The sequence below is a fragment of the Scylla paramamosain genome, chromosome 15 (assembly GCF_035594125.1).
Source record: "Scylla paramamosain isolate STU-SP2022 chromosome 15, ASM3559412v1, whole genome shotgun sequence".
In the NCBI taxonomy this organism is placed as follows: domain Eukaryota; kingdom Metazoa; phylum Arthropoda; class Malacostraca; order Decapoda; family Portunidae; genus Scylla; species Scylla paramamosain.
Genome location: NC_087165.1, coordinates 1,462,682 through 1,483,110, shown reverse-complemented (window position 1 = coordinate 1,483,110; position 20,429 = coordinate 1,462,682). Strand labels below are relative to the sequence as shown.

At 40.3% G+C, this 20,429-nt stretch overlaps 1 protein-coding gene across 2 annotated transcripts in view; it reads right to left on the bottom strand.

The window, feature by feature from the left end:
- Positions 1 to 833: 833 nt before the first annotated feature.
- Positions 834 to 20,429, bottom strand: part of LOC135107261 (condensin-2 complex subunit D3-like) — a gene marked incomplete at its 3' end in the record, with an annotated part of 131,665 nt that continues 112,069 nt past the window's right edge. For both annotated transcript variants that reach the window (XM_064016921.1, XM_064016923.1), the window contains 2 exon segments: positions 834 to 985; positions 16,808 to 17,003. In XM_064016921.1, the coding sequence (XP_063872991.1) occupies positions 834 to 985; positions 16,808 to 17,003 (348 nt within the window).

Here is a 20,429-nt window from a genome sequence, read left to right as displayed (position 1 = left end):
GCATATCTGACACCACTATTTTCTTTACTAGTTTACTGTCCTTCATTTTCCACACATGCCCAAACCACCTTAACACACACAGCCCATCCAACTATCTGAAAACACCTCCTCATTTCTTATTCTGTCTCTCCACATTACTCCACATATACTCCTCAAATATTTTGTTTCCATTACATTTAACAAATTATTCTCCACCACTCCTATGTTTCATGCTTCAGCACCATACAGCACGGTGGACACCAGTATTTCCTCATATAGCCCTCTCTTTACATTCATACCCATTGTCCTATGTTTCAAGATCTTTCTCAGTCCACCTAGTACCTTTCTTGCTTCTTTCAACAAGCACTTCACCCGTGTCTCATCTCTTCCATCCCCTGTAACTGATGATCCCATATACTTGAAACAATCCACCACTTTCATAATACTTGCTCTCATATCAACATCACAACAACCATCACCTGTGCCAAATGAAGTGTGAGATGATAATGAAATGTTTCAAGACTAGCACTATTTACAAGAAAAGTGGTAAGTTTGAACAGCATCCCCTTCAAAATAGTCTCCTTGACCAACAATATGGTGCTCTATGTACTGGCATCATAACCAAACTGTGTTCTAAGTCTTGATCTCACTGTGTCAAGTACCTCCTGTGATTCACAGTGAATCTCCTCCAGCGTCAAAAAGGCACTACTTTTGGAATTTTTTTATATCACATCGTATATCCCAGAGTATTAATCAAGTGCAAGGTTATTTATTAGTGAGCTATTTGTAAACATCTTTAGAAAATCATTTAATTCAGGAGAGGTGTCAATGTGGTGACAAGCAAATGATCTTACCTGACACACATATCTGTCAAAGTAAAAAGAATGTTGTTCTTGATAGCAGGGTGTGTGGTGGCAGAAAGCAAACGGCTCAGTGCAGGGATGATGCGTTTGGCCTGCTCCTCATGTTGCAGACACATCTTGCCAAGTGTCACTACAGAAAGAGCCTGTATTTGGAGAAATATGGGCAACATAGGTATAAACAACAAGTACACTTATTTTCCTGATTCGCTATCTTTTTCATTTAACATAACTTTATTATATGAGCAATATTCAGGCTTCCTTTCCAGTCTTCTTTTACATGGACACATAAGCACCAGTAAGTCTCATGTCTAAAAAGAATCTTGAAGAATGAGGCTGAATATGGATGAAAGGATGTAAAAACAGAATGTACAAATCTACTGGTTGGCAAATAGAGGGTAGCTACCTGGAGAAAATGGACATAGTGATAGTTTTGTGCATAACATGGCCTGAGGGAAACATCTAAGCTAACATCTATTTTACATACAAAATAATGAACAGCTACAAAGGAAGAAATCCCAACACAGGATGATCAGTAAGGTAAATGAATTCTCTCTCTCTCTCTCTCTCTCTCTCTCTCTCTCTCTCTCTCTCTCTCTCTCTCTCTCTCTCTCTCTCTCTCTCTCTCTCTCTCTCTCTCTCTCTCTCTCTCTCTTTGTGCATGTTATTCTTGTTATCTAATGCTGCATGATGTCTGGCAACCCATAAAATTCTGAGATATGCAATCAGGTTTTCACAGACAGGAGGATCAAACACAATCTGTTCTAGTTATAACGAAAGTACTGGGAAAATATTACTATGGTTCTGACCTGGCTGAGACAAACCCAAAAAAATATCAATAAAATACTTCTAGAATATCTGCAACACTCAAAAAATTTTATCCATATAACTGAAGGTAACAAATGCATAGCTCATAATATCAAAAGGTTAAAAAATGAAAACTTGCACAGTATAGTAAGTCATTAAAAAATTAAGTCATGCCATTGTTTACACATACAGCTAATGGACACAATTCTGAGTGGCTGCATGTGGCTGCAGTGGCCACATGCTTAGTTCTACCACTCTTTGGTAATGGGGTTGGTAATTAGCAGGCATGGCAGTGGTAGCACACTTGGTACTATCACTACAGGTGGTGGGGATGACAGCAGCTGCAGTGGCAGCATGATTGGTATTATCACTGCAGGTGGTGGGAATGGCAGCCAGTGACATTGACACCAGCAGCATGCTTGGTACTATCACTGCAGGTGGTGGGGATGGCAGCAGTGCCAGTAGTAACACACTGTTACTATCACTGCAGGTGGTGGGGATGGCAGTGGTGGCAGTAGTAATACGTTGGTACTATCACTGCAGGTGGTGGGGATGGCAGCAGTGCCAATAGTAACACGCTGGTACTATCACTGCAGGTGTTGGGGATTACAGCAGCTGCAGTGGCAGCATGCTTGGTACTATCACTATAGGTGGCAGGAATGGCAGCAGCGGCAGTGACACCAGCAGCATGCTTGGTACTATCACTGCAGGTGGTGAAGATGCCAATGGTGGCTGTAGTAACAAGCTAGTACTATCACTGCAGGTGATAGTACTAGTTTAATACTATCACCATGGGTGGCAGAGGTGGCAGCAGCACCAGCAGCATGCTTGGCACTATCAGTGTGGGTGGCAAGACTGGTGCAGTGGTGGCAGTACACATACTATTATCACTGCAGGTGACAGTGGTGGCAATGGCAGCAGCAGCAGCAAACAGTACTATCACTTTGGGTGGCTAGGGTGGCAGCAGCAGTGGCAAACAGTAATATCACTATGGGCAGTAAGGGTGCTGGCAGCAGCTGCTGCACACACACAGTATTATTACTGGGGATGGCAGAGGTGGCAGCAGCAGCAGCAAACATGGTACTATAATTTGGGTGGCAGGAATGGCAGCAGCAGCAGCAGAAAGCATAGTACTATCACCGGGGGTGGCTGGGGTGGCGGCAGCAGCAGCTGTACATGCATAGCACTATCACTGTGGGTGGCAGAAGCAGCAGTACACATAGTACTATCACTGGGGGTGGCAGGGTTTGGTGGCAGAAGCCCACACCTTGCCCTATATCATGGACTGGATTTCTTTGGACAGTTCCCACATTAAAGTTTTGAATCCTCACATCAGAGTGTGACTTGGAGCCATGGGTAAATCCCCTTGCATAAGACACAATTTGCATTAGAATATTGCAAATTAGCACTGACTTGACTCTACTCTGCAACTCCATAACTTACTCCTATAGTCTATTGTAGCCCATTCTAGGAGTAAACAGCTAGATACCTGGTACTATAAATAATATACTTACAGGAAGGTATACAAGAGAAGTGATACTAGCAACAAGTTTCTCAGTGAGGAAAATAGATACACAATGTATCTGACTGAACAGTATAAAGAACATCTGTGGACATGAAAATTTCACCCACAGGATCCCACCGTGGTGAATCTACATTACATGAAGTGAAACAAGAAAAGAGGGATGAATGAGGGGAATAAAAAAAATGTGAAGAAGGAATAGAGAAAAGAAGAAAAACCCAGCACCACGCAGCTGTTTTGTTTAAGGTGAAATGAAGGAAAAGCCAAACAGAACTGACCCACAAGGAAGAAGGTTATAAAACTGTGACTGTAGCTGAGGAGAACCAGACAGAGATATAGAGGCCAAATGTTTATATATAAACAGGGAAAAGGCAAGCACAATACTGAGAGGATACTGTGTGAATGAGGGGAAAAGCGAGGTGACAGAGCCTTTCTTTACTGCATGATGAGGGAGGTCATCGCCAGTGTTAAGATTTACTGGTTCCTCTACCCGCTCTATAAAGTTAATTGCAGTTTGATTTCTTATAATATTATCATACTGTTCCATCACTGATTTATTTTTTTAGTTTAGTCCACAAGTCGTATTCCAGACTGTCTTGGAGATACGCCCAACATTCTTGACCTTTTCCTGACCTCTAATCCTTCTGCTTATGCTGTCACCCTTTCTTCCCCATTGGGCTCGCGAACAAGCTGTGTTAAACCAAGGTTTAGAAGGTTTAGGACAAGAGAAAGAGTGAGCAATGTACATCTCCGTGCCAGACACTATCACCTCTGTTATGCTCTCAGCACACAAAGACGAGTCTCTGACACGGAAGCAGTAGTCATTCCAAGGAAAATCAACAAAATACCTCCTCAGGTCCCCCCAACTAGTAGAGGCAAAACGCCAGAGGCACCTTCGCTTAGGGGGATCCTGAGGAGGGATTGGAGCAATAGGGCAAGATAAAGATATGAGATTGTGATCGGAGGAGCCCAACGGAGAAGAAAGGGTGACAGCATAAGCAGGAGGATTAGAGGTCAGGAAAAGGTCAAGAATGTTGGGCGTATCTCCAAGACGGTCAGGAATACGAGTAGGGTGTTGCACCAATTGCTCTAGGTCATGGATGATAGCAAAGTTGTAGGCTAGTTCACCAGGATGGTCAGTGAAGGGAGTGGAAAGCCAAAGCTGGTGGTGAAAATTGAAGTCTCCAAGAATGGAGATCTCTGCAAAATGGAAGAGGGTCAGAATGTGCTCCACTTTGGAAGTTAAGTAGTCAAAGAATTTATTATAATCAGAGGAATTAAGTGAGAGGTATACAGCACAGATAAATTTAGTATGAGAGTGACTCTGTAGTCGTAGGCAGATGGTGGAAAACTCGGAAGATTCAAGAGCGTGGGCATGAGAGCAGGTTAAGTCATTGCGCACATAAATGCAGCAACCAGCTATGGATCGAAAATGAGGATAGAGAAAGTAGGAGGGAACAGAAAAGGGGCTACTGTCAGTTGCCTCAGACACCTGAGTTTCAGTGAGGAAAAGATGAGGTTTAGAAGAGGAGAGATGGTGTTCTACAGATTGAAAATTAGATCTTAGACCGCAAATGTTGCAGAAGTTAATGAAAAAAAGTTGAGGGGGGTGTCAAGACACTTAGGGTCGTCGACAGAAAGGCAGTCCGACCTGGGGACATTTATGGTCCCCTCCCCAGATGGGGACTCCGAGGCTGGTGTAGGAGTCGCCATGATGATTTTAAAATTTTTGAGTGAAGGGTGTGTGTGTTATTAGGTGCTTGTAGTTTTGTATGGAGGAAGAGAGTTGTCTTTAGAGGGCAGGCTGTGACTGCCCCCTTGTGTTGTGAGACACAAAGGAAAATGTTCAGTGAGGTCACAGCTGGGTGTAATGATGAGTTCACAGCACCCCCTGAACAGTGCTTTAGACCTCACTGGGAGTAATTATCGTTTTGGCAGGTGTCTACTGTCACAAAGACAGGTTCAGCTCTGTGAGTTGGTAGTACACCTTCAGCAGGTAGCAGTGGTCCTACCAGTTGTTGCCAGCATTTAAACACAATATTTCTTTAATGTTTTCCCTACAAATTTCCCATAATAGTCTGAACCTATTATTAGCTGAATTGGAACATACTTCATCTGATATTGTTTTGATCCGCTAATTTTATAGCTTCTGTTTTTAGAAAGTCAGCAGTCTCCTTGTAACCTCTGATGGTTAAATTGGTGTTCATGTCTAGGGTCACCACCGTTCTTATCTGTTTTAAATTTGCCTAATTTTATGATGGGTCTTACCAAGTCATAAGTTTTGGTATTATTATTAGTTAGAAAATTAGATTTTTAATTGAACTTGTCCTGTTTTTTGGTAGGTTTAAAGCTGTTACATTTTTCTTGCTTATAAAGCTTTTCTGTGCTCCTGTGTCACACAGCACCTCGGCCTTCATTAGTCATCTTTAACTACTAATGTCTACTGCTGTTTGGAACTGCTGCAGGAAAGATGGGCTGGTTATTATTGGTCTTATCATGTGAGGGGGCTTATTTTAATTTCATACCCTATTACCTAACATAGAGCAACATGATGTACTCCTTTCTTACATGTAGAACACATATGCAAGTTTCTTTTAGTCCTTTATTTGGCGTGACTCACTTATGCATAATGTGCACCTTCCTAACTCCTCTAGTCTATTTATCCTCCTCTTTGTCCCTTGATAATTGCCAGAGTGTACTGAATTATGTTATTCAGAGCAAAATGCATATTTCCTACTTGTTGTTTTTTTTAGGTCTTGTTCCTGCCTTGTCATAGTTAGTATAGTGTGGTACCTGTTTTCTCATTCACAGTGGTTTAGAAGGTACCTACTGTCTCTGTAGCCCCATAACTTGGTTTGGTTTTACTTACTGGGCAATAGTTAGGTCTGGATTCACTTCCTTTAACCTTGTAGGGTGGAGTCTTATTCACCCATTCTTGGTAAGTTCTATTAGAATCTATTTTATTTGGTTTGAATGCCTCATCATTGCTCACGTTTTTACAAATTTCTGGCAATGATTCATCTATTTCCTTAAATGTGAAGTGGCTCTTTTGATATTTTAAACACAACATTTCTAGTGTTTTCTTATTTAGCTTCCTTTATATAATGGCATTTATCTGCCAAGCTGCATCCTCAATATTATTACTTGTTTTCAGAGTTTCTAATATGCTATTTACATTTATCCTGAAAAGTTGTAAATCTTATAACAATGATTAGGGGATGTTAAGCCTAGGAGTTTGTTGATAAGCTTGGGGGTTATTTGCTCCTTATCATCATAATTCTCTCTGACTGATTTGATAGCAATGTCATAATTTTCTTCATTAATGGCTAATTCAGAGACTAACAGGTACGCAGCACCCTTTAGTTAACTCATTAGATAGGAAAATTTATTTATTGTATCAATGTCTTGTCTTTGATGGATTAATCTCTTATATTTATCCCAGAATGAGGGCCACTCTGTGATGTTTTCTGCTGATACTGCTGGGAGGGTTATATTAGGCTGACCTCTCACCATACAATTAAAAGGAATGATGTTAGTTAAGTTACCTCTCAATAATTTTAATCTGTCTCCAGATTTAATTAACTGTTCACTATGAATTATTTCTTGTTGTTCATAGTCTGATATAAGTTATTCATAGTCTTCATCCTCCTCCTCAATTGTTACTTTAGCTTCTATTTGATTAAAAGTACCCTGATAGCTACTCCACTATTCCTTTATTGATTCTATTACCTTTTGTAATGTAGCTAAGGTTAACTGATCACTGTCTAATATCTCATTACCTTCTCTGATAGTTCTTGTTACCCAACCTTGTTTTGTTGCCAGAGACTTCCTTAAAATTTTGATAGACATGTTTGTGGATTTAATTTTGAATTGTTATTTCCTGGTTATTTGAACAGATGCCCATTTCCCCCCTGTTTATTACTTATTATAACTCCCAGTTCTGCTGAACTCAACAGGTTGTTGATTGTTCCAGGTTGGGCTTAGTTTAATAAGTGTAATAGGCTCTCAATGCCTCATCCTCTATCTTCCTGTTCATGAATTATCTAAGATGGCAGCACACATGTCCCGTACCTATGGAGTTCCAGTGAACCCCATCTGTGCCCAAATGTTTTTCATAATGGGGAGAACCAAAGCTCAGGAATTGGTTTTCAAGGTTCCTTTTTAAGACTCTATTGATGGCCCTGCTAATTTGATCATATACCCATCGGTTTACAACTCCTGGCCTCAGTTCTTTTAAGTTTCTTGGTTCTATCTGAATGATGACCTACTCTGAGGCACAACGGCTTTTTATTTTCCTTAATGTTTTCTGTCACATCCCTAGGGTCTGTTTCTTGGTTTATGTCATTGCTTCCTAGGAAGAGGACGGTCAGCTCATGGGGCCACTCTAACACTCAATTTGGTCCTTGGTCTTGGTCAAAGACTCAGGCTTGGCCCAGCTCAAAACACCCTTATATCACATCCTATTCAACTGTATATCAAATCTAGTGTTAGAGTGACTCCACAAGCTGACCATCCTCTTCCTAGGGAGCAGACATAAACCAAGAAACAGACCCTTGGGATGTGACAGAAAATGGTATTTCCCTGGGGGTATTTCTGTGGCCCACTTACACCACACAAAACATAGGTTGACAAGCTTCCAAGACCTGACAACAACAAAGCCTGTCTTCCTCTCTCAGGGCACCAAAAAGTTAATTTGGGGACTTTTTAGACTTTCAATCACCCTAATGCTCTTCCAGCTAAGACACTAACACAGAAAGCCATATGATCATAAAGAATTGATAACTTAGCTGTGGTATGTATGACTAGCAGGGAGTGGTGGCAACTGGTGAGTTGGTGTTACTGGGTGTTCCAAGCCAGTGGCTCTTCATATTTTTGTAACAAAGACAGACTACTTACTGCTGTGCAGGTTCCCAAACTTCTAAATTCTTAGCAACTTAGGAAAATTTACAAGTGAGGACTACAGAGGCATGGAGAACTGAACTGGCAACTGTTCCTGACTACAGGGGGTCAAACATAGAGCTTGGTTTGTGATCTGCCATGTCAGAAACAATAGCTACCTAGAATCCACACATCTCTAATACTATTTTTTTTTTATAATAGTAACTAATACTTAGCTTGTACTATATTAACTTTTTTTTGTGTGTGTGTGTGTGTGTGTGTGTGAGAGAGAGAGAGAGAGAGAGAGAGAGAGAGAGAGAGAGAGAGAGAGAGAGAGAGAGAGAGAGAGTGAGAAAACTGATAATTCTCTCTCTCTCTCTCTCTCTCTCTCTCTCTCTCTCTCTCTCTCTCTCTCTCTCTCTCTCTCTCTCTCTCTCTCACACATACACCAATAATGTTTGTAATATATGTGAATGACATAAATGAGGAAATAGTTACATGAACTTATTTGCAGATGATGCTAAGCTGATGAGAAGGGTAGAAAATGTAAATGACTGTATGGTACTGCAAGATTATTTAAATAAGATAAATAGATGGAGTAAATCTTGGCAAATGGAATTCAATTTAAGTAAATGTAAAGTAATGGAGTTTGGTAAGAGTAAGAAAAGAATAAAATATCATTATGAGATGGATAGTGTGAAGTTACAGAAATCAAAAGAGGAAGTGGATTTGTAAGTAACAGTTACTGAAAATTTTATTCTGGACAGATACATTGATAAAATTACTAAATAGATGATGAATTTGTTGAAAAGAATAAGAATGTCATTCTCATACTTAGATGAAGGAATAATAAAAAAAAAGTTGTTGATTTCCATGATAAGACCAAGATTGGAATATGCAGCAGTGGTGTGGTCTCCTCATATAAAGAGGAATATTATAAAATTAGAAAAAGTACAGAGTAGTCACTAAGATAGTTCCGGAGTTGAGTAAGTCACCCTATGAAGAGAGATTAAGAATGTTGGAAATTCCTACCCTTGAAAATAGGAGAGAGAGAGAGAGAGAGAGAGAGAGAGAGAGAGAGAGAGAGAGAGAGAGAGAGAGAGAGAGAGAGAGAGAGAGAGAGAGAGAGAGAGAGAGAGAGAGAGAGAGAGAGAGAGAGAGAGAGAGAGAGAGAGAGAGAGAGAGAGAGAGAGAGAGAGAGAGAGAGAGAGAGAGAGAGAGAGAGAGAGAGAGAGAGAGAGAGAGAGAGAGAGAGAGAGAGAGAGAGAGAGAGAGAGAGAGAGAGAGAGAGAGAGAGAGAGAGAGAGAGAGAGAGAGAGAGAGAGAGAGAGAGAGAGAGAGAGAGAGAGAGAGAGAGAGAGAGAGAGAGAGAGAGAGAGAGAGAGAGAGAGAGAGAGGGGGATTTAATAAACATCTAATTTAATAAACATCTATAGAATGATAAATGGTATGGAAAATGTGGACAAAGAATGTTTTATAAATTTAGACACACTGAGTACAAGAGGACACAGTAAGAAGTTGAAGAAAGTTAAATGTAGAAGAGACATCACAAAGTATAGTTTTCCTCACATAAGTGTGAACAAATGGAATGAACTCAGTGAAGACATTGTCAATGCCATAACTATCCATGCTTTTAAGACCAAACTGGATACATATAGAGACAGGATACTATGAGATTACTCCCCTCTCGTAAACCACAACTAGGTAAATATATACACACACATATACACACACACTGTTGAACTGACTGGCAGCAGTGCAGTGCAGAATTGCTCCTGTATTTACATCCTGCATTTTTATTCTAATATATTCTACAAACAAAGCAATAGTAATTTGTTATAATTCCATACAGATGTTGATAATATTATAAAAGCTGGTGGTAAGACTTTTACACCAGCATGCCGAGTATGTTTTGATGCTCTTTTATCACACACTACTCATTTTCTTTCTCCATTCCTATCCTAACATATTCCACACACAACAGTGTTAAAAACTTGCCAGCATAATTCCATACAGATATTGAAAATACATAAAATGTAAGAATAATTCCATGCAGATGTTGAAAATGAATAAAATGTAAGGCTTTTACATTCACAAAACAGAAAATGTTTTAGCTGCTCTGTTATTACTCATTACTCTTGTTTTATTACTGCATCTCTATCCTAACATATTCTATAGACAACAGAGAGACAGTAAATTGTCAATATAACTCCATACAGATGTTGAAAATATGGAATATAAATAAAATACCTAGTAGACATACTAGTGTGCACAACATTGTTAAAATGCTGTGACTGTATCATGATCTGCAACCAAGCACAGTGAACTAATCACACAGCCATGGCATGTTAAAGAATAGAGAATAAAGCCAGCTAAAAAAAAATATGTGGGACTAAATGCTGTTTTGGATTAAACAATGCTAGAATATCAACAGTCAACCAGTATTCAGAAATGGCATAATGCCCAACATTTCCACTTTTATGGGTCCACAGACAGCATCTGAACAATAGGCCAAGATAAAAATAAATAAATAAAAAAAAAAGACTGTGATCAGATTAACCCAAAAGAGAAAGAGAACAGTTTGACAAGATAAAATGAAGGGCTTAAAATTAGGAACAAGTAAAAAATATTGGTCACTTCTCTATGGCAGTCAAGAATACAGTAAACCCTCCATTTACACGAGATCTATATATGCACATGTTTTCACTTTAACTTTTTTACTGTGATATACAAGAATTCACACCATTAAAAGTACTGCATAAACTCTTTACAAACACCTGCAAGAAAGGGAAATGCATCAAAAGATTAGATGTTCCAATGTATATCCAGTAGAATTTGGCAGCTGTTGAAGAAATTAAGTGTCCCAGCATTTTTTTTTTTTTTTATGTTGGAGGGACACTGGCAAATAAATAAATAAATAAAAAAAAAATAAAAAAAAAATAAAATAAAAAAGCCCACTGCGATGCCAGTCTCCAAAGAGGATCTGAAGCAGTAGTCAAATATTGAAGGATAAGTGTATTGAAACCTCCCTCTTGAAGGAAGTCAAGTCAAAGGAAGGTGGAAATACAGAAACAGATAGTAAGTTCCAGGGTTTACCAGAACAAGGGATGAATGATTGAGAATACTGGTTAACTCTTGCATTAGAGAGGTGGACAGAATAGGGGTGAGAGGAAGAAGAAAGTCTTGTGCAGTGAGGCTGTGGAAGCAGGGAAGGCATGCAGCTAGCAAGATCTGAAGAGTAGTTAGTATGAAAATAGCAGTAGAAGACAGCTAGAGATGCAACATTGTGGCAATGACAAAGAGGCTGAAGACAATCAGTTAGAGAAGAGGAGTTGATGAAATGAAAAGCCTTTTGATTCCACCCTGTCTAAAAGAGCAGTATGAGTGGAAACCCCCCCAACACGTAAAGGATACTCCATACATGGACAGATAAAGCCCTTGTACAGAGTTGACAGCTGGGAGGATGAGAAAAACTGATGGAGACATCTCAGAATGCCTAACTTCATAGAAGTTGTTTTAACTAGAAATGAGATGTGAAGTTTCCAGTTTAGATTATAAGAAGAGAAAAGACCTAAGATGTTCAGTGCAGAAGAGAGGGACAACTGAGTGTCACTGAAGAAAGGATAATTGTCTGTAAGGTTGTGTCAAATTGATAGATGGAGGAATTGAGTTTTTGAGGCATTGAACAATACCAAGTTTTTCTCACCCCCAATCAGAAGTTTTACAGAGGGTGGAGGTTCTTTCCTCTCCTCCACCCTCTGACTACTTCATGCTACCTATTAAAATTCTTCGCAATGATGTTTTCCATGCTCTCGCTGGCCTAAACCCTTGGAAGGCTTATGGATCTGATGGGGTCCCTCCTATTGTTTTCCAAAACTGCACCTCCATGCTTTTTTTTTTTTTTTTTTTTTTTTTTTTATGTAGGAAGGATACTGGCCAAGGGCAACAAAAATCTAATAAAAAAAAATGCCCACTGAAATGCCAGTCCCTAAAAGGGTCAAAGCAGTAGTCAAAAATTGGTGGATAAGTGTCTTGAAACCTCCCTCTTGAAGGAATTCAAGTCATAGGAAGGTGGAAATACAGAAGCAGGCAAGGAATTCCAGAGTTTACCAGAGAAAGGGATGAATGATTGAGAATACTGGTTAACTCTTGCATTAGAGAGGTGGACAGAATAGGAGTGAGAGAAAGATGAAAGTCTTGTGCAGCGAGGCCGCGGAAGGAGGGGAGGCATGCAGTTAGCAAGATCAGAAGAGCAGTTAGCATGAAAATAGCGGTAGAAGACAGCTAGAGATGCAACATTGCGGCGGTGAGAGAGAGGCTGAAGACAGTCAGTTAGAGGAGAGGAGTTGATGAGACGAAAAGCTTTTGATTCCACCCTGTCTAGAACAGCAGTATGAGTGGAACCCCCCCAGACATGTGAAGCATACTCCATACATGGACGGATAAGGCCCTTGTACAGAGTTAGCAGCTGGGGGGGTGAGAAAAACTGGCGGAGACGTCTCAGAACACCTAACTTCATAGAAGCTGTTTTAGCTAGAGATGAGATGTGAAGTTTCCAGTTCAGATTATAAGTAAAGGACAGACCAAGGATGTTCAGTGTAGAAGAGGGGGATAGTTGAGTGTCATTGAAGAAGAGGGAGTAGTTGTCTGGAAGATTGTGTCGAGTTGATAGATGGAGGAATTGAGTTTTTGAGGCATTGAACAATACCAAGTTTGCTCTGCCCCAATCAGAAATTTTAGAAAGATCAGAAGTCAGGCGTTCTGTGGCTTCCCTGCGTGATATGTTTACCTCCTGAAGGGTTGGACGTCTATGAAAAGACGTGGAAAAGTGCAGGGTGGTATCATCAGCATAGGAGTGGATAGGACAAGAAGTTTGGTTTAGAAGATCATTAATGAATAATAAGAAGAGAGTGGGTGACAGGACAGAACCCTGAGGAACACCACTGTTAATAGATTTAGGAGAAGAACAGTGACCGTCTACCACAGCAGCAATAGAACGGTCAGAAAGGAAACTTGAGATGAAGTTACAGAGAGAAGGATAGAAACCGTAGGAGGGTAGTTTGGAAATCAAAGCTTTGTGCCAGACTCTATCAAAGGCTTTTGATATGTCCAAGGCAACAGCAAAAGTTTCACCAAAGTCTCTAAAAGAGGATGACCAAGACTCAGTAAAGAAAGCCAGAAGATCACCAGTAGAGCGGCCTTGACGGAACCCATACTGGCGATCAGATAGAAGGTTGTGAAGTGATAGATGTTTAAGAATCTTCCTGTTGAGGATAGATTCAAAAACTTTAGATAAGCAGGAAATTAAAGCAATAGGACGGTAGTTTGAGGGATTAGAGCGGTCACCCTTTTTAGGAACAGGTTGAATGTAGGCAAACTTCCAGCAAGAAGGAAAGGTAGATGTTGACAGACAGAGCTGAAAGAGTTTGACTAGGCAAGGTGCAAGCACGGAGGCACAGTTTCGGAGAACAATAGGAGGGACCCCATCAGGTCCATAAGCCTTCTGAGGGTTTAGGCCAGCGAGGGCATGGAAAACATCATTACGAAGAATTTTAATACGAGGCATGAAGTAGTCAGAGGGTGGAGGAGAGGGAGGAACAAGCCCAGAATCGTCCAAGGTAGAGTTTTTAGCAAAGGTTTGAGCAAAGAGTTCAGCTTTAGAAATAGATGTGATAGCAGTGGTGCCATCTGGTTGAAGTAGAGGAGGGAAAGAAGAAGAAGCAAAGTTATTGGAGATATTTTTGGCTAGATGCCAGAAATCACGAGGGGAGTTAGATCTTGAAAGCTTTTGACATTTTCTGTTAATGAAGGAGTTTTTGGCTAGTTGGAGAACAGACTTGGCATGGTTCCGGGCAGAAATATAAAGTGCATGAGATTCTGGTGAAGGAAGGCTTAAGTACCTTTTGTGGGCCACCTCTCTATCATGTATAGCACGAGAACAAGCTGTGTTAAACCAAGGTTTAGAAGGTTTAGGACGAGAAAAAGAGTGAGGAATGTACGCCTCCATGCCAGACACTATCACCTCTGTTATGTGCTCAGCACACAAAGACGGGTCTCTGACACGGAAGCAGTAGTCATTCCAAGGAAAATCAGCAAAATACCTCCTCAGGTCCCCCCAACTAGCAGAGGCAAAACGCCAGAGGCACCTTCGCTTAGGGGGATCCTGAGGAGGGATTGGAGTGATAGGACAAGATAAAGATATGAGATTGTGATCGGAGGAGCCCAACGGAGAAGAAAGGGTGACAGCATAAGCAGAAGGATTAGAGGTCAGGAAAAGGTCAAGAATGTTGGGCGTATCTCCAAGACGGTCAGGAATACGAGTAGGGTGTTGCACCAATTGCTCTAGGTCATGGAGGATAGCAAAGTTGTAGGCTAGTTCACCAGGATGGTCAGTGAAGGGAGAGGAAAGCCAAAGCTGGTGGTGAACATTGAAGTCTCCAAGAATGGAGATCTCTGCAAAAGGGAAGAGGGTCAGAATGTGCTCCACTTTGGAAGTTAAGTAGTCAAAGAATTTCTTATAGTCAGAGGAGTTAGGAGAGAGGTATACAGCACAGATAAATTTAGTATGAGAATGACTCTGTAGTCGTAGCCAGATGGTGGAAAACTCGGAAGATTCAAGAGCGTGGGCACGAGAGCAGGTTAAGTCATTGCGCACATAAACGCAGCATCCAGCTTTGGATCGAAAATGAGGATAGAGAAAGTAGGAGGGAACAGAAAAGGGGCTACTGTCAGTTGCCTCAGACACCTGAGTTTCAGTGAGGAAAAGAAGATGAGGTTTAGAAGAGGAGAGGTGGTGTTCTACAGATTGAAAATTAGATCTTAGACCGCGAATGTTGCAGAAGTTAATGAAGAAAAAGTTGAGGGGGGTGTCAAGACACTTAGGGTCGTCGACGGAAAGGCAGTCCGACCTGGGGACATTTATGGTCCCCTCCCCAGATGGGGACTCCGAGGCTGGTGTAGGAGTCGCCATGATTTTAAATTTTTTTTGAGTGAAGGGTGTGTGTGTTGCACCTTGTCTAGTCAAACTCTTTCAACTGTTTGTCAACATCTACCTTTCCTTCTTGCTGGAAGCTTGCCTACATTCAGCCTGTTCCTAAAAAAGGAGATAGTTCTAATCCCTCAAACTACTGTTCTATTCCTTTCATTTTCTGCCTATCTAAAGTTTTTGAATCGATCCTCAACAGGAAGATTCTTAAACATCTATCACTTCACAAACTTATATCTGATTGCCAGTATGAGTTCTGTCAAAGCCACTCTACTGGTGATCTTCTGGCTTTCCTTACTGAGTCTTGGTCATCTTCTTTTAGAGACTTTAGTGAAACTTGCTGTTGCCTTTGACATTAAAAAGCTTTTCATAGAGCCTGGCACAAAACTCTGATTTCCAAACTACCCTCCTATGGCTTCTATTCCTCTCTCTGTAACTTCATCTCAAGTTTCCTTTCTGACTGTTCTGTTGCTGCTGTGGTGGACAGTCACTGTTCTTCTAAATCTGTTAACAGTAGTGTTTCTCATGGTTCTGTCCTGTCATCCACTCTCTTCCTATTATTCATCAATGATCTTCCAAACCAAACTTCTTGTCCTATCCACTCCTCCACTTTTCCATGTCTTTTCTTAGACATCCAACCCTTCAGGAAGTAAACAGTTGACACAGGGAAGCCACAGAATGCCTGACTTCTTATCTCTCTAAAACCTGAATCGTCCAAGGTAGAGTTTTCAGCAAAGGTTTGAGCGAAAAGTTCAGGTTTAGAGATAGATGTGATAGCTGTGGTGCCATCTAGTTGAAATAAAGGTGGGAAAGAAGGAGAAGCAAAGTTATTGGAGATGTTTTTGGCTAGATGCCAGAAGTCACAAAGGGAGTCAGATCTTGAAAGATTTTGATGCTTTCTATTAATGAAGGAGTTTTGACTAGTTAGAGAACAGACTTGGCATGGTTCTGAGCATTATTGAAGAATGAGTCAAATAGCAGTGAAAGGGTTAAAGCAGTCTATTATTTTTAGGAAATTTTTTTTATAAACCTAATCCCTCACGTTAATGCAATGTAAAACTTCCGCACCCTCTTGCGATGAGCTGCCACACTGTAGATTGTGACAGTCGTCTCCACTCAATGCATGATGCTCTTGTTGCAAGTACATGTGTATGCATGTGTGTACAGTGCACAGTTGCATGCAGCATGAAATGTTTAGACAGCATAGTAAAATAATGTTTGCTTCACAACTTCACATTTTCATCTAGACAAAAATCCAGAAATCATAAAAAAAATTACTTTGTTTGTGAGGGTGACAATATGGGGAAATGGATGAGTCATTACTGAGACTGTAGTGTGTGAGGTGACAGGAGAGTGGGAGGAAGGATGATACAAGAAAATTTGTTTACCTGTCAGCTATCGTCCATAAGAACAGTAAGGAGATAATGAATAAGGATGAAAACTTGAGTTTCTATTGTACTGTGATATACATGGGATTCACAAAATAGTATTCATTATCAGAAACCAAATGAGAAAGTGTAATTTCCTCCTGTATAGGAACCTAAACCCATTATTACCATTGTTTTTTATGAGAAAATTATGATCTATTTACACATTTTTTATTCAAGCAGTGTCTTTAGGAACATATCCCTGACATAAATGGAGAGTTTACTGTATATGCCAATTTTCTTCAAGAAGTTCCTTTGAGTGCCTGACTGACAAATTACCAAACTTCAGACATTGCATCTTGTACAAAAATTTAAGCTGTAAAGAAATTCCACCCAATTCCTTTATTACCTTAAGTCTTATGGTCGGTGTGAATGTGATGGTTGTAGGCTGGGAGCACTGGGTTTGAGTAGAGGGAACTGTGGGAAGGGAATCATCCTCCTCTTGACCCTGCTGGTGGAATATGAGGCTCTGCAGCATCAGAAACATCCTCTTATTAACTTTTTGTGGACACAGCATGGCAGCTTCTCCCATAGTGAAGAGATACCTGTAATGAAGAGACCAGTAGAAGGACTCATATTGTAAAAACATCAATACAGTAAACCCTATGCTGGATCGGTTGGGGAGAACCACAATCTGATATAAATAATAATTTGGTTTATGTAATAAGCAATAATAATAAATGATGATGATGATGATGATGATGATGATGATGATGATGATGATGATGATGATGATGATGATGATGATGATGATGATAATAATAATAATAATAATAATAATAATAATAATAATAATAACAACAACAATTTGCTGAACCTATAGATATACCATGTATGATAATCAGTATATAATTTAACTATTAAGACATTTAATATGTACACTTAAGAGGAGGAGGACCCACTCCTCTCTCACTCTCACTCTCAAATCTCCATCTCTCTTGCTCACTATTCTCACTTCTTTCCTTCCCTTTCTCTCTCCTCCAATCTTTTTCCCATCAAAATCCACCACCTACCCACTCCCCTCTTGTTCTCACTGTCACTCTCACTATCACATCGCCAACTCTCTCTCTCTCTCTCTCTCTCTCTCTCTCTCTCTCTCTCTCTCTCTCTCTCTCTCTCTCTCTCTCTCTCTCTCTCTCTCTCTCTCTCTCTCTTTCACAATCTTTTTTTATTCAAATCTGTCACCCACTCACTCCCCTCTCACTCTTACTCTCACATCTCCATATATCTCTCTTCCTCTCTCACATCTCTCTCACATCTTTCCTTGTCTCTCTCAAAATCTTTCTTTTATCCAAATTCATTCCCTACCCACTCCTCTCTCACTCTCAAATCTTCATCTCTCTCTCTCTCTCCCTCTCTCTCACACATCTCTCACCTCCCCTTTTCTCTCTCTCTTTCTTCCAATCCATTTTTATCCAAATCCATCACCTACCCACTCCTCTCACTCTCACTCTCACATCTCCAGGAGGAGGAGGAGCATTGGTGGGCATTATCACGATAAATTATTGCAATAATTTATCGCAATAATAAATATTGGTTATTCAATAGTTATTTTCCTGTCCTATCGATTCATCATTATCACTGATACTTTTAGTTCCAACAAGAGATAATTGATAATTTTAGTTTTTGGAAAATTATTATGTTGATGTTTTAAACTTTCAAAATCAAATTTAGTTATTTTACTTAAAACAGTACTTTTCAATAGTGAAGAGACAGGATAAACACTGAATTTGAAATTTTTCTTTTCTAAGATAAATATAAAAATAAAGATTTGAATTTATCAACTTTTTATTTAAAATATCAATATCGTTATTGCTGGTATCAGAATTTTGGATTTATTGATTTATCAGTTACTGGTTATTCGGCAACAAATTTATCACCAGTTATTGCCAATAAGATAATCATTATCAATTTATCAGTTATTGTGATAAATTTTTTCGTTAACACACCTAGTTGGGAGGAGGGAGGAGGAGGAAGAGGAGGAGGAGGAGGGAGGAAAATTTACAAAGGACCCAATCCCCTCTCACTCTCACTCTCACACAGCCATCTCTCTCTCACACAAACCTCTCTCACTTCTCTCCTTTCTTTCTCTCTCTCTCTCTCTCTCCTGATCTTTTTTCCCACCTAAATCTGTCACCTACCCACTCCCCTTTCACTCTCACCGTCACATCTCCATCTCTCTATTCCTCCCTCTCTCCCTTCTCCCCTTGTCTCTCTCACAATCTTTTTCTATCCAAATTTGTTACCTACCCACTCACTTCTCACTCTTACTGCCAAACCTCTCTCACTTTTCCCCTTGTCTCTCTCTCACAATTTTTTTTTTCCCTATTCTCTCTCTATCTTTTTTTTAACCTATTCTCTCTCTCTCTCTCTCTCTCTCTCTCTCTCTCTCTCTCTCTCTCTCTCTCTCTCTCTCTCTCTCTCTCTCTCTCTCTCAAAAATGTTTTTTATCTAAATCCATCACCTACCCACTCCCCTTTCACTCACTCACATCTCCAGGAGGAGGAGGAGGAGGAGGAGGAGGAGGAGGAGGAGGAAAAACACAAAGGAAAGCCTGTTATTCACAGTGAGATAGAGTGGGATAGCAAGAAGAATAACAGAGAAAGATAAAGAAAAGAGGCAAAGAGAGTATGAGAAGACAGAAGATGCCTAAGGTGTGTTAAGTGCCAGTCCACCCTCTTCAGTTTACTATACAAACTCGTGCCTACCTAGTTTTTTTCCCATATTAATTTTGACAACTTTCCTCTGCCACTTCACGCTGAGTCCAATATATATTATAATAGAAATGCTGCCCTCCCTCAAAAGTAAACAAATTCCATCCAGCCCCTGTAGTTAACTCATAATAATTTTTATAAGAATACAATTTTTTTTATAGTGAACATATGTGTGGGGTGGAGGAGAATAGCTGGCTGGCTTCCACCCCACCACTCCTTTTCTGTTCCCCTCTTTTCCTTTATCATATGACTCCCCCCAACACTTTAGGAGCATGTGGGCTGGGAAATGCATCATATTGTAAGGTAAAGACACATATAGTTTGCTTGAGTGATGGAGCACTGGCACATGGATTGGGGGGGATAAGTTAGAGGGCCATTATTAGTAATTAGTAACTGAGTGTAAGCAGCAGTACACCCCTGATTTTGCTAGGTTGAATAAACACCAGTCACAGGCTAGGCTGAGTGTGTCCCAGTTTAATTCATGGTGGACTACAAGTCTTACCCTCTCCGTCACAATGCTCTAGTGTTTGTGTCATGTTGGGAGCTTGTTGGTTTTCTGGCCATTTCAGGCCCTGTCAGTCGTGGTGTATGTGTGTAATCAGTGATTTTCATGCTGTTAAATGCGACTGGAGTTCGGAGCTTGCTGCTTGGAGCTCTGAAGCCAGAGGATTACATATGTCTGCGTGTGTAGCTGCCTGTAGGCCTCTAGGAGACTGCAGGTAGACTATTCACGTGCAGGAGGATGTAATGTTCTGTGAGTGTGGATGGTTTTGTCTCTAGTGTGAAGTAGCTTAAGGAATATTATAAACCTCATATTTTTGTGTCCTTTCTTTTAACTGTCACCCAATAGCACATGGTTTGTGATTTTTTCTCAGCAAGGAGGAGTTTGCTTGGTGTTTGTTATTTTCCCTTCTCTGTGGGCGACCCTTAAACAGCTGGATGTATTGTAACTTGAAGGTCTCCACATACAGGGTAAAGTAGTTTTCAATATGAGAAGATATTTCATATCTACTTATTCCTGCATGATATTTTAGTAAGAGAGATAAGGAAAATAAACTTGTATTTTCTGTATATGAGCTGAGGTAAAATCTAGTCAGAAAACAAAGAAAAAACTTCAGGGCATGGTGACACACCAAGCTGCATGAAGGCTCCATGCAGTGGGAAGATGTTCCTGATAGAGAGCTTTATTTATATTGTTTTTTGTTGTTGCAGCCACATACACACAAGCTGCCCTTCTAACACATCTTGTTTTCCTTG